The sequence below is a fragment of the Festucalex cinctus genome, chromosome 3 (genome assembly GCF_051991245.1).
Source record: "Festucalex cinctus isolate MCC-2025b chromosome 3, RoL_Fcin_1.0, whole genome shotgun sequence".
Taxonomy (NCBI): domain Eukaryota; kingdom Metazoa; phylum Chordata; class Actinopteri; order Syngnathiformes; family Syngnathidae; genus Festucalex; species Festucalex cinctus.
In genome coordinates, this window is record NC_135413.1 from 8,687,166 (window position 1) to 8,701,540 (window position 14,375).

At 41.1% G+C, this 14,375-nt stretch overlaps 1 protein-coding gene across 2 annotated transcripts in view; it reads left to right on the top strand.

Annotated features, from left to right (window-relative positions):
* The window catches only part of LOC144015573 (DENN domain-containing protein 5B-like), a 60,971-nt gene that overhangs the window by 11,650 nt on the left and 34,946 nt on the right, over positions 1-14,375 (top strand). For both annotated transcript variants that reach the window (XM_077515682.1, XM_077515683.1), the window contains exons 2-4: positions 835-944; positions 2,216-2,930; positions 8,894-9,081. In XM_077515682.1, coding sequence (XP_077371808.1) covers positions 835-944; positions 2,216-2,930; positions 8,894-9,081 — 1,013 coding nt within the window. The remainder of the gene's footprint in view (positions 1-834; positions 945-2,215; positions 2,931-8,893; positions 9,082-14,375) is intronic.

The window sequence follows — 14,375 nt, forward strand, 5'->3', positions numbered from 1 at the left end:
ACTTCACCAGTCTCCACCCAAGAAACTGTGGCATGTTCGCCCCGAACACGATACACTGAAGAGAAGATGCAAGATAATAGGCACAGTTGGAGTAAAAAATTCAGGGCACTTTCTACTCATTTGGGCATTGGTAGAGCATGTATGATATAGAAAAAGCTTTAATATCAGCTTTTTGAACTGCACATTGCACCTTTTAATTAAGATACACATTAAAATCAAACATGGGCAACATAATTAATTAAACACACTTAAATGATAATGGTTAATGGCCTTATGTTGGAAAAAGTTCAATACTGCAAGCTGCAATGCATCCTGGAAACTGAAAATTACAAAAGTACATAACAGATTTAGTTTCTTCACTGTCTGTAGGTTTAAAGTACACATGGTGCAATAAGTTTTCCCATCACTGGTCTAGTTCACGAATCAGTCATTTAATTCTTCCAAAAGGTATTCAGATAGGTCTATTACTTGTTTACATGCAATTATAAAGGCGCAGAAGTCGTTCCTTTGCTCAAGTGGACCATTTATGTAACTTTTCTAACCATAACAGTACTTATTTGTAAGTAGTGGTTCAGTTGTGAATCCTACAGCGTACATCACAAAAAGGTGGACCTCGGAGAAAAACAAAATGTCCTCTAGTACTATTTTGTCTGAGGTTGTAGTTGGGAAACATGCAGCATATTGCAAGGACATAGTTTAACTTGAGTTCCGCTTTAAGTCTGTTCTTTGAAGGTCAGACTGTGCATATGTTATTATTGTAAAGCTGTTGTCAATTTGTGATGTTCCATCTATTCTGCATCAGTTGAAACATTATTTCTCATGACTGTGTTTCAGGGGAGAGCTTTGAGCAGAGCCCGATTCACCGGTCCTTCAAATCCAGGCTACTGGTCCACTACCCCGAGAGCACAGACAGGAACCCCTTCAATAAAGATGCGGTCAACATGGTGAGAATGTAGAATGTAGAAGGAAGACTTTGCTGGTTGAAAATAAAAAAATAGCGGTTTGAATCAGTGCACATTTCTGCAAATAACAAAGGAAGCACATTTTAGTCATATACTGTATGGCTGGACATATTTCATATACTGTACTCCACTGTGTAAAAAACAATTTTTTGCTGAAAGAAACACAAGGTTTGATAAAAGTAAAAGGATACCATCTCCTGTCACTCTTTGTTCAATTTTCAGTGATAAATATTTGTTTTTATTTTCTACCAAAAATTTATCTTTCTTAAATTTTCGATGCCAGAGGCGTTTAGTGACAGGCTGACTGAGAGTTAATTAGTCAGATTTTTTTCCCCCTTCAAAGCTCCTTGTCATGTCTGCCATAACACAGTCATTTCCAGTTTTTGAGAGTGCGTTTACTCAGACCTGATGCTGAAAGAAATTCGAAATTACAGTGGCATGCATTACATTTTTTGGGGGGTGTTACACTTGTTCAACTTAAATTTGATGTGCTTAGGCTGAACAGTGGCGTTGTGACAACGACAACAGTGCAGAGAAAAGACAAACTAAGAACTAGACCTACGAGCACTAAAAATGGCCCTCGCAACCCGGGCCACTTTGGGTACTAGCACATTGGAATTAAGAATTTTTTTAAAAATGGACAAATAAACCGTTACATATGGATTTATTTATTCTTTTGCCACGTATGATGAGTGTGCAAAGCTCAATGAGTTTTTGCCAATGTTAGACTCTCAAAAATCATTTTTTTTTTTTATTTTTATTTTTATTTTTTTTATTTATTTTTTTTTTTTATGGCAATGATTTGCCCCGGCAACAGCATTTCATGAAAAATCACAACGTTCGCGTTTCATACACCTTCAAAAAAGAAATAGGAGGTTGATTTGACTGACCCGCTAGAACAGGAGTAGCCAAGTTCGGTCCTCGAGAGCCACTATCCAGCCTGTTTTCCATGTTTCTCTCCACGAACACACATGATTCATGATCAGGATCGTCGGCAGGCTTCTGCAAAGTTTGCTAATGGCAAATGAGCTGATCATTAGATTCACTTGCGCTGAAGGAGGGAGATATGGAAAACAGGCTGGATAGTGGCTACTGGATACTGGGATAGGCTCCAGCACCCCTGTGACCCTTGTGAGGAAAAGCGGATAAGAAAATGGATGGATGGATGGATGGAGTAATATACTGTAGGTTGTTATTTTTCTTATTAAAAACATTCATTTGTCATTGATGTTATTCTCCCTCTATGTCACCAGCTCTGCATGCCGAGGGGGCTTTCTTTTCGCACTCAGGCCGACCGCCTGGAATCTCACTTCCATTCGTTCACCGTCGGTTCTGAGGATGGTTCGCGCTGCTACGGTTTTGTCCTCACGTTCTACGAGGAGGTGGCGGGTGCCCAGATCATCACAGCCATGCAGACCCTTCACAGGATGCACCACGTGGAGCACCACTCCGCTTCCTCGTCTTCTGCCTCCTCATCCGCCTCCTCGCCCTCCACCTCCAGCATGGACTCACTGGTTAGCAGCCTGGATGAGTCGGATGGCGAGTTTCTGGCCACCAGCAACGGCGCTGCCGCCACCTGTCTGGGTTGCGCCGGCTCCTTCGACCCGTCTCACGACACGCTGTACGTGTCCAAAGCCCTCTGCCTACTCACGCCACTCCCCTTCCTTGGAGCTTCTCGGCACTTCCTGTCTCAGCTGCACCAGGCCGTCGCCTCCCAAACGGCGCCACCTCTCCCACTGGAAAGCTACATCCACAACATCCTCTATGAGGTGCCTCTGCCGCCGCCTGGCCGCTCGCTGAGGTTTCACGGCGTGCAGGGCCCTATCTTGTGCCAAAGACCCGGCCCCGGTGAGCTTCCGCTCGGGGAGTATCCTCTGGGAGAAGCCTTTTCCCTGCTCGGTGTGGACAACATGGTGCAGTTGCTTACCTGCTCACTCCTGGAGACACAGATCCTGCTCTATTCTCAAGGTATGGAGGTGTTCTTAAGTACTGGTGTTGACATTTTCATTAGCTACACCTGGACAGCGGTTGGTTAAAATTGAATAAGTAATGCATCAAGTAGGGGTGCATGATATGGCCTAAAAATTATATCACGATATTTCAAGGAAATTTGCGGTGACGATATTTTTGATGATATTGGTAATAATTACTGAACAAATAGATTTGTTATTGGCACTTCTGAATAATAGCACTTTTATTGCAGCAACAATATTTAAGACACTTTTTTCCCCACAATTTAAATGTAAACAAAGTGCAAATATACCAACTCTAATGGAAATAAAAACAGACCAGGTAGTGTTTACCTTGCAAAATGTAACATAACTGCTTAAAGGACATTTACTTAACAAATACAATGAAAGCACATACTGTACATTCAGAAGTCAAGTGGCAAATTGCACGAGTCATTATTTTCCATTATTTTCTCCTGTGTGGTTGAGCCTCTTGAATGTTTTGTTTTCCCTCTGATTGTTTAGGCAGTGGTTATTTTTGCCGCAACCGGCGGCAACTCTCCTCGAGTGTTATTTTGCCGTGAATTGTAGACATTACTAGCGGGTATGAAAAACACAAATGTGCATGTTTACGCCACTGTGCGACAACAACGCACACGCCGTCTCGTTGAGAGCATGTTAGCTTAGCGGTCGGTTAGCATCACAAACTCACGTCAACTAGATTACCGGTCACGGTAAAATAAGCAGGATTGATGTGACCGCTTCAGTATTAACCAACCACCGGCTGTTTTTTTTTTTTTTTTTTAATTTCCATAAGGAGTGCGTCTAATCAAGAGTGCTCCAGTAATTAATTACCCCAACAACATGAGCTGCTTTAGCTGCTTTAGCCTCCGCATACTCTTAACTTTACGGCTTTAACTTTTAACTTTACAGTTTTTCTGCACAATTTGCAAACGATTGTTTTTTGTTGTGTGCGTGTTATTTTTTTTATTTTATTTATTTTATTTTATTTTTTTTAGTATTACATCTGACCTCTTGTAGCAAAACAGCCTCCACACGACGAAGCTCACTCCCACTTTGCCGAAAACGCGACAGAACTGGCTGCAGCTCTTGCAGCCTCACTCCTTCCTTGTTTTTTATGCAGCAGCGAACGACGCGTGTACGTCCAAATTGCCACGAAGACGTATAATGTTATGCATTACGTCATCACGTCAATTTCGCGATATTTCAAATTTTTATCACCAAAAAAATACACCGGTAATATCGTAGACGATATATTTTGGAGCATCCCTAGCATCAAGTCTCAAGTGCAGCGCTTCTATTTGTTTCAAATTTTTTCTGTTCTTTTCTTACAAACGGGTTGGTTTGATCAAAAACGTGAGTTTCTGACCAAAAAGTGGAGAAAACATGCTTTTTGCGGCAAAATCTGAATAGTGATTTTCTTCTATAAAACAAAACAAAACCAAAAAAAAATCATAATGGGTTTTGATATCAAAATAATAAAGTATTTACCAATATACACACCCCAAGAGCGGCACTTATACACTGGATGGCATGTCAGTCATGTATTCATATTGTTTAGTTTCATCCTCGTCATCCATCCAAGATCTCCATCTTACTTTGTTACAATCACAAAACACACTTCTGCTAACTACTTCGACTCATCCTCTGCCGATATACAGAAGCGGGGGGTGTCGCAAACAGGGCATGGCGAACGTGTCAGCTGCGTGACGCCACTCCCCCCGGGTTTACACCGGTTGCGGTTGCGGTGCGGTTGTGGTGCGTTCCGGCGACGCAAGCAATTAGATTCCATTCATTCGAATGGTGCAGTTTACACCGCTTGCGGGTGCGTTGCGTGTCGACTGCGTCTCAGCTGCGGCGTGCCGCAGCCCTCCCGCAAGGATAGACCTATTTTCCATTTTTGCCGGACACCGCAGCGGTAGGCCTCCGGCAAATGGCAAGGTAGCACAAAACACATCGAGCGGGACAGGAAGACCGACGCAGTTTCGAAATAAATTTCCGGTTACCTTTCAAGATAAAACACTCGCCAGCTCCTATTTCGCAAGCATGCTAGCAAAACGTGATGTGGGCGTAGACGGGCCTGGAGTTAACGTGCGAGGGCGGAGGGCGACAAGGGAAAAGGGACCGGGAGGCAGAGGAGGATGGGCGGGAGGAGGCGAGGAGGGAGAGGCGACGGGGGGGAGGAAGGGGGAGTGGAGAGGGAGCCACGGGGCACACCAGAGGCCCACCCGCCCCGAACCGCGCCGCCGGGCACGGAGCAGCGGACCGCGCCGGGACGGCACCGCCCCGGGCACCAGGGAAAGCACCCCAACACCGCACCCCACAGGGGGCCCAGGGAGCGGCCAAGACGCAACCGCTACCGAGCAGACAACGGGGGGCAGAACCACCCCCGCCCGACCACGGGGGACGGCGTCAAGAAAATTGACTAATTAGCATGCAGTAACACCAAGTGTTGATGCTTAGTGCCCACTAGAAATAAATCTTAAGGAGTTAGTGAGTAAAGTGTCGTATAGTGTGGTATGCTTGAGCCCACTAGCAGCAACTAGGTTCCTGACTATATAAAAATAAAAACAATCAGATACAAAATACCAAATACAGAAGCAGCGAAAACAGAAGTTGTAACGATGTGGTGGCTCTCGTTAACAGGCAGAATCTTGGCAGGATTAAGTTGCCAAATTAAGATTAAAATATTCTATGTACATAGACCATATTTGTTTAAATCTTGATACTTGATTTTTATTTAAGGCAGAGATTTTTTCCATTGAGATATAATTTATTAGTAAGTTTAACCAGTGGTCGATATTCAGAGATTGTTTATTTTTCCAATTGACAAGGATTATAAGTTAAAAACTTATCTAATCCTACCCTTTATTCTTTGCTTCTTATTTCAACAGAAAATTAACATCACAATAAAAAAAAAAACGTGCAATTATACTCATGTGGACAACCCCACTTCAACACACGTACACTTGCCAATAGCGCATGTGCATGAACCCCCTAGGCGCACACCGCAACAATACATCATCGTACTCGCACATACAACCCTCATCACCCCCCACAATGCAATCAAAAGAACATTCCATTTCATTTCTGCAATTGTACCAGTTCACATCTGATCCAAATAATACTCTTGAACTTTATTTTTGAACATTTTTTTTTAACTCAACAATTGACTTGCATCTTTTCAGGTCATTACCAAAACTATTCCACAAATGAACACCTCTTACAGAAACACATCTTTGCTTAATATTTGTTCTTGTTTTTTTTTTTTTTATAGACACTTGTACCCCTTATCTCATAAGGACTGTGTCTAATTCAAATAGCTTCTGAATACTGTGGCAGAATAGATTGTTGTTTACTTTATACATTATTTGTGCTATTTTAAACTCAACTAAGTCATAAAATTTTATTGTGCTTAATTTAATAAATAGTGAATGTGTTGGTTCTCTAGATTTTGATTGATTAATAATTCTTATGACTCGTTTTTGCAACTTGAAAGCAGAGTTAGTATTTGTTTTATATGCATTTCCCCAGATTTCCACACAATAAGTCAATATGGTAATAATAATGAACAATATAATGTGTATAATGATTTCATATTCAGAACATCCTTAGTTTTGTAGTAGGGGTGTTAAAAAAAATCGATTCGGCAATATATCGCGAAACTACAGCACGCAATTCTCGAATCCATTCAATAGGCAGCCGAATCGATTTTTTAACATCCTTTTTTGATGGAAAAATAGTCAACAAAACGTCTAACTTTCACACCGTAAAGGGATCTTTCGGCTTTTTTAACATGAATCTCAATTTGATCCTCACCTCCCGTGTGTGCGATCAGCACTGACTTACCCCTGACAGTGTTCTGTGACACCAGTTCTGGTCCGGCGTTGGACGAGAGGAAAATAGTCCAGCAAGCTGGCTGGGGTGTCGGAAATAAAGCGTTTTTCTTCTATAAACTATTTGTTTTCAAAAGTGTGATACATTTCCATCACAATACACTTTCCTGAATAAAGTCAGACGCCATTACCGCCAGCCACTACTTTTCTGTTCGTTCGTATCACTGCGCGGCGCCCTGTAGACAGCGAATTGACGCACTGCTGCCAGCTGATCCTTCCGCCTGTAGTTGTTTGCGTTTTCGAAGGCGGATGTATCAGCTAGCTGGCTGCAGTGCGTCGGTTAGCGCTCTACAGGGCGCCGCGCAGTGATACGAACAAACGAACAGAAAAGTAGTGGCTGGCGGTAATGGCGTCTGACTTTATTCAGAAAAGAGTATTGTGATGGAAATGTATCACGCTTTTGAAAACAAATAGTTTTTAGAAGAAAAACGCTTTATTTCCGAGACCCCAGCCAGCTTGCTGGACTATTTACCTCTCGTCCAACACCGAACCAGAATGCGTGTCACAGAACGCTGTCAGGGGTAAGTCAGTGCTGATCGCACACACTGGAGGTGAGGATCAAATTGAGATTCATGTTAAAAAATCCGAACGATCCCTTTAAGCATGGAAGAATGTTATATTAATGGAACATTAAGCCTTAATATTTTATTTCAGTGCTGTTCTAACATGAAAAAGGTTACAACCTGTTTTTTAATACAGTGGCTCACAGTTATAACACTGAAGTTTGTGATCAATAATTAATAAATTTTCATACAAATCTTACAGTGTATATGTACAAGTTTACTGAATGGTATTTTCTAAATTGAGTAAAAAAAAAATCGTAACAATCGACTTGTAAATTCATATCGGGATTAATCGAATCGAATCGTGACCTATGAATCGTGATACGGATCGAATCGTCAGGTACAAGGCAATTCACACCCCTATTTTGTAGAGTATCCTGATGATTTTTGACATTTTCCTTTTGACATTTTCTATGTGTGACTTCCAACATAATTTATCAACTATAACTACTCCAATAAATTTATTTTCATACATCACCCAAATCATCTTCCAAATATGTCGCCTGTGTAGCAGTTTCCTTCGACTCATACTCACACCATAAGCATCTCATCCACCATCTGAAACAAAGTTTGAACTGTTGTTAACTTGGGCATGATGCCTTCAACACAGATGCACAACACAATACATAATACAAAATAAAATAGACAACAAATGGAAAGTTAGCAGTTCCTCATTAGAAATTGTTTCGTTTTCATTGACTCTATATTAATTTGGCAGTGGTTATGTTTGCCATGAGCTGCTAAAATAAGTGCTGTTAAATTTCTAGATTGTAGTTCTTACCCCACATTATAGCCAAGTGACAGCTTCAGTCTTCCTCGAAATGTGCGCTGTACAACACTGACGTTGGAGTCAGGTGTCCATTTATCTCTCATCCGTTGTACTTGCTTTGTCCATTTTTCGCCAAGAACTACGTCTTTAGGGAACAGAAAAAGGTTCACACCATCCTCCCTTCGATTACAACAAAATCCGTCCACGCAACGAGACGGCATTGTAGAAATTCAGTTGATGATAAAACACACAGCAGTCGTAAGCTTGCAGCAGCAGAGCAAAGACGCTGACTTCCGTTCTTCTGCTGACGTAATATCCGATTCGGCCTCTGGGAGCGCGCCAATGGCCAGATTTTGCGCGGGTAATTTCAAAATAAGGAAACACTATTTTAATATGTTTTGACTCGACGAGCCGCTCATTTTGTCGTGTATATTATATCGTTCAAAACAACATATACAAAAATGTCCTGAGCTGTCTCATACACTTTAAGGAACATATTGGATAAATTATTTACAATGTACTTATCTATTTCATGTTTGTCTCTGGGCTCTGGAATTTCATTTGCCAAGTTACTGCCCACTTTAACTAAATATTCATTAAGGTTATTGGCTCTGTCTGAAATTTTATCAATTACAATATTTTTACCTTTTATAAAGTATTCTGGAAATTTTTTTAAAACTATTTTTAATTACTCATTTTGTCACTCATTTTCACCACTCCTCTTCCACCTTAGACTACCAGCGCTTGATGACAGTGGCAGAAGGCGTCACAACATTGTTGTTCCCATTCCAGTGGCAGCACATCTACCTTCCCATCATTTCTACACCTTTACACCACCTCCTGGATGCGCCTGTACCCTTTCTGATGGGCATCCAGCGCAGGGACGGCACTCAGCGAGCCTCCCTCCACCTGCCACACGAGGTGAGGAGCTCATTTGAAATTACGGGTTGCGGGATCTTGTTCTAGTTTTGATTTTTCACCCCAATCACCGCACATTTCAAAATGGATTGGCTGTTTATTTCTGTGCTTGTATCTACTCCTTGCGAGTGTTCTCATTTTTTGAGTTTTTGACTGTCCCGTCCACTCAGTAGCTAAAATGCACTGGAGACAGTGGCCCCCCTCACCGACTGTCTATGTGAGGGCATCATAGTTACAAATTGCTCAATATTTTTTCTTTCACCCAAGCGATGGTGTATCTAAATCTCACTCAAAGGCTCAAAATTTTGGCTCCCAACACAAAGCATAAAAACAACCACGCAAAGGCACATAACTTAGAAATCTTTTATTTTGGGGCACTCATAAGTCAAGGTACCACTGAACCGGACTATTGCCATCATTTGCAGTCATGGCCAGTGAAATTGTGTCTTGGTGGTGGTTATGTGAATTAGCCCTACTGTTATGTATAGGGTTGCCAACTGTCTCGTATTAGTCGGGACGCCCCGTATTTTGGGCTAAATTGTTATGTCCCGTAAAATAATTCTCAATTCTTACACGAAATGCAGCAAATGGCATTTTTGCCATTTTTGGACCATAGCTGCTCCCGTAGGTTGACAAGTGACAAGGAAGTTCCTCGTAGCCAATAAAATGAGTTGCTGGGTGTGACGTGACGTAACTTCCTTTCACGTTTGGCTTAGATTGACAGCTAAAATTAGCCAATGACAATCTGGATGGGGGGTGGGGGCGGTCAGACGCGGGTCCTTTGACAGACGAATCTACTTCAGCAAGAACGTGCTCGCCTGCCTGCCGAATTACCGCGGACGTCATTTTTATGTAGCAAGCTGGGTCTGCCGTTGCCTTTTTGTGGATTAAAAAAAAATGTGATGCAAAGCGACATATTACATTGGGATCCGCCAACACGTCTCGTCTAGGCTGACACAGTTGACATCGCTGGAATTCTTGTGAGTCCTCACGTTATAACATTCACACGATCACATGTTCAAGTGAGTGGGAAAACTTTTATTTTAATCAGTCAAGCCACACACACACAACACATGCATGCACAATTTGTAGAACATCACACACAGTGATGCTGTTATGTTTGGGGTGTGATTGTGGGCCCAAATGCGAGGAAGCAGGGTGAGGAGTCAGAGAGGTCCAAGAGAGGATTTTAATTAACAAAAAGCTTGCGTTACCACACCTACAGTAAGCTTGTTTTCTTCCTCTATGACAAAAATAATGTGTTAAGTACCGTTGTACCAATAAGTATGAAATGTGTGGGAGAAACTCTAAATGCAGATTTCATTCGTAAGAATGTGAATATAAATTTTCTTTCGTAATATATTTTTCCAGGTGCTACTCTAAGATTGGTCTGCATCATCATGTTGTCAGAACCATTAACAATAAAATGAAAACGAAGCACTCAAGAAAAAAAACAATCACAGTGAAATATAAACCTAACTTCTGCAAGTCACCATTCACGATACTGAATATACTCTGAATTGTTGATGCAAACAATGAAGTTGGTAGGCTCTCATTATCCCATGCAGGGATCCTGGCATAAAACACTCACTGATTTTTAGTAAAAATATAAATAAAAATAATAATAATAATAACATAATTTGTCAGTAGCAACCTAATTACCGAGTGGAGAGTATATACACTGATTTCACACATCATGCTCACACCACCATGACACCGTGCCGTGCACCTGTCCCTTATTTCAGGATGAGAAAGTTGGCAACCCTATTTATGTAACATATTTTCAAAAATAGGCAGCTAACAAAATATTTACTTGGTGGCTATAGGGTCATAGTTGATGTGTATACAAGCCATTAAAAAGGTAATTTTATGCAGCATTTGTGTTCTTGCGTGATATTCCTCTTGAACCAGATCTTTGTGTATTTCCCTGCTCCACTAATCCAATCAATCATGCGACGACATTGAATGCTGTGTGAATATTTCGCTTCAGCCTCTTTTTAAAGTTGCCCTAGAAAGAAGGCAGCCGAGTTGCTTGGGGGCATGGATGAAAGCAGCAGTGCATAAGCATGAGAGATAGTGAATAATTCATGTGAATTAATCACCACACTGCTTTTTCTGTGGTGCAATTTAATGACATGGTGTGGGAAACAACCTTCAAAACAAACCAGGATGTGAAGAGAGGAGGATGAAGCTGAGTAAGGCTGTGTAAGCATGCACCTTCCAACAACCCCCACTCCGAGGTTAAAATTTGACAGTAGAGGTCGTTGCTAAAGTTTGACTAAGCTGTGCTACTTAAACTGTGACATTTCCCTGTACGTATAGCTGCACAATAATTTCAGACCAAAAATTCAGTTTTTGCAGAAGTAAAAATGCTCAGATAGTTATTCATTTAGTTTAGTATTGTGATTGTAGAACTTCCTTCCATAATACCGGGAGCTGTTTCTAAAATTTAATGTAAAACTTAACTACATGAGAGGGTCAAAATTAACAGTCAAGACAATTACTAGCCATAATGCAACCTTACTGGGGCTGCAGCTGCCAAATATCAAATATTGTTAGAATTGAGTGTAAATCCTAGCCGCCACTCCTTCCAATTTCATATTAATGTAGTTGAAGGCTTGTGCCGTCTGAGTGCATGTTTTAATTAGTGTTGAACGGATCATTCTTGAACTGCGATGCATTCAGATCAAGTCGTGCGAGGATGAGTCAAGCTAGCCACCACGCGCTGCGAAGGCCAACTTTAACACGTCATCTCAAAATCATATTCAATTGCTAATTAAGACAAGGCAAGTTTATTTCTATAGCACATTTGATACACAAGGAAAGAAACTAACACAGCAGTTAGAAGCAAAGCTGAGAAAACAAAGTTAGCTTACAAAATTTATTAAAATAACATACGTTGACAATGTTAAAACATTAGACAGCAAACTTTAAAAACATTTAGAGTAGACAAATCTTGTAAGATTATTAAAAAAAAACACACACAATTTAAATATGTCTAAAAGACCTTAAAGGTATAGGAAGAAAAGTTTTTAACCTGGATTTAAAGGCATTTGTACTTGGGGGTGATTTCACTTCTGTTGGCAGCTTATTCCATTTGTGTGAAGCATAACAGCTAAATGCAGCATCACCATGTTTTCTTTGAACTCTGGGTGCCATTAGTTGACCCAAGTCTGCAGATCTCAGAGCCCTGCTGAGTTTGTATTCATTCAGCATTTCTTGAATATATCCATCCATTTTCTGAACCGCTTAGTCCTCACAAGAGTCGCAGGGGGGGGTGATGGAGCCTATCTCAGCTGGCTTTGGGCAGGGTACATCCAGAACTGGTTGCCAGCCAATCGCAGGGCACACAGAGACGAACAACCAGCCTCACACACAAACACACCTAGTAGGGCTGCACAATATATCTAAAAAATATCGATATCGCGATATTGGCCCTTGCAATATGCATATCGCAAAGGCACGCAATAAGTTTTATATGGAATTTTATGCTTTTTATATGAATATGACCAGTCAGATGCTAACTAAAATGTGCATCGCCATTCAATAGTTGAAAATTATCAAGACATCATTACAATTAATTAACTAAGATTACATGAAGGTTGCTTATTTTGCCCCATGAAAAATGTTTTTCTTTCATTAGGTAATAAAAATGTAATTTCTTTAGGTAAATATTAACTATCGCAATAATATCGATATCGCTATGTTCAGCAAGTATATCGCATATCGCATGTTTTTCCAATATCGTGCAGCCCTAACACCTAGGGACAATTCGGAGCGCCCAATTAACCTGCCATGCATGTCTTTGGAATGTGGGAGGAGACCGGAGTACCCGGAGAAGACCCACGCAGGCACGGGGAGAACATGCAAACTCCACCCAGGAAGGCCGGAGCCTGGACTCGAACCAGAGTCCCCAGTACTGGGAGGCGGACATGCTCACCAGTCAACCACCGTGCCACCTTCTTGAATATACTCAGTATCCAAACCATTCAGTGATTTAGAGACCAGTAGCAGAATTTTAAGTCTATTCTACAGCTGACTGGGAGCCAGTGTAAATCCTTAAGTACTGGAGTGATATGTTCTGATGTCTTTGTTTTGGTCAGAACTCGAGCTGCAGTGTTCCGAATGAGCAGCAATTGTCTGATGTTCTTTTGAGAGAGTCCAGTCAGAAGATCGTAACAATAATTGGGTCTGCTGGGGATAAAAGTATGACTAAGCTTCTCTTGGTCTGCTTGGAGCATGCAGTCCTTCAGTCTGGATATGTTTTTCAGCTGGTAAAAGGCTGTTTTAGTGATTGATTTGACATGATTGCTGAAAGTCAGGTCTGAATCTGTCAGCACCCCAATATTTTGTTCTTGGCCTTTGGTTTTTAAAGACAGTGACTCAAGGTGTTTTTTTATTTATTTATTTTTTTAACAGCAATCCTCTTTTCTTTATTGCCTAAAACCTCCGTTTTGTTTTCCTTTAGTTGAAGGAAATTTTGCTTCATCCAGTTGTTAATTTGCTCTAGACCTACACTAATCACCTGTGCACTAATCATGGTGTCTAATGAACATCTTGATGTGGCACACCTGTGAGGTGGGATGGATTATCTCGGCAAAGGAGAAGTGTAAACTATCACAGATTTAGACTGGTTTGTGAACAATATTTGAGAGAAATGGTGATAATGTGAATGTGGAAGAAGTTTTAAGTCTTTGAGTTCATCTCATAAAAAATGGAAGCAAAAACAAGTGTTGCATTTATATTTTTGTTAAGTATATAATTCACTTTTATAATATTTATCACCCAAAACTGGAGAGACTGTGGAGTTTGACATTTTTTTTTTTTTAATAATTGTTTTTTGTTTTTTTTTTGTTTTGTTTTTATTACTCGCAAAAGCCACCTCTGGCCTACAGCTTAACGGCAGCCTCTGTGTTAAGCATGAGTGTGAGTACGAGTGCTCAAATAAACTTTGTTTTTTCAGTTTTCTTGGAGTCTGAGTTGGAGTTTGTACTGAGCTCGAGGGCCGATCTCTTGTTTTTTTTTTTCAGTTTCCATCCCAACTGTATCGTACACTAACACTAAATGTCTGCCGAGATGAGCATGACATCAACAAAATGTGGCGTGTGAAGGGAAGACACAAGCTGATAGTCGCAGTCATAGTTAAAAAGTCTGGGCTCTTTGTACTCATCTGGGTATTGGTGGAGCATATATGATCTAGAAAAAACTTTAATACTGCAATTGACTGGAAACCAGTTCAAGGTGTAACCCGCCTACTGCCCGAAGCTGGCTGGGATAGGCTCCAGCACCCCCCGCGA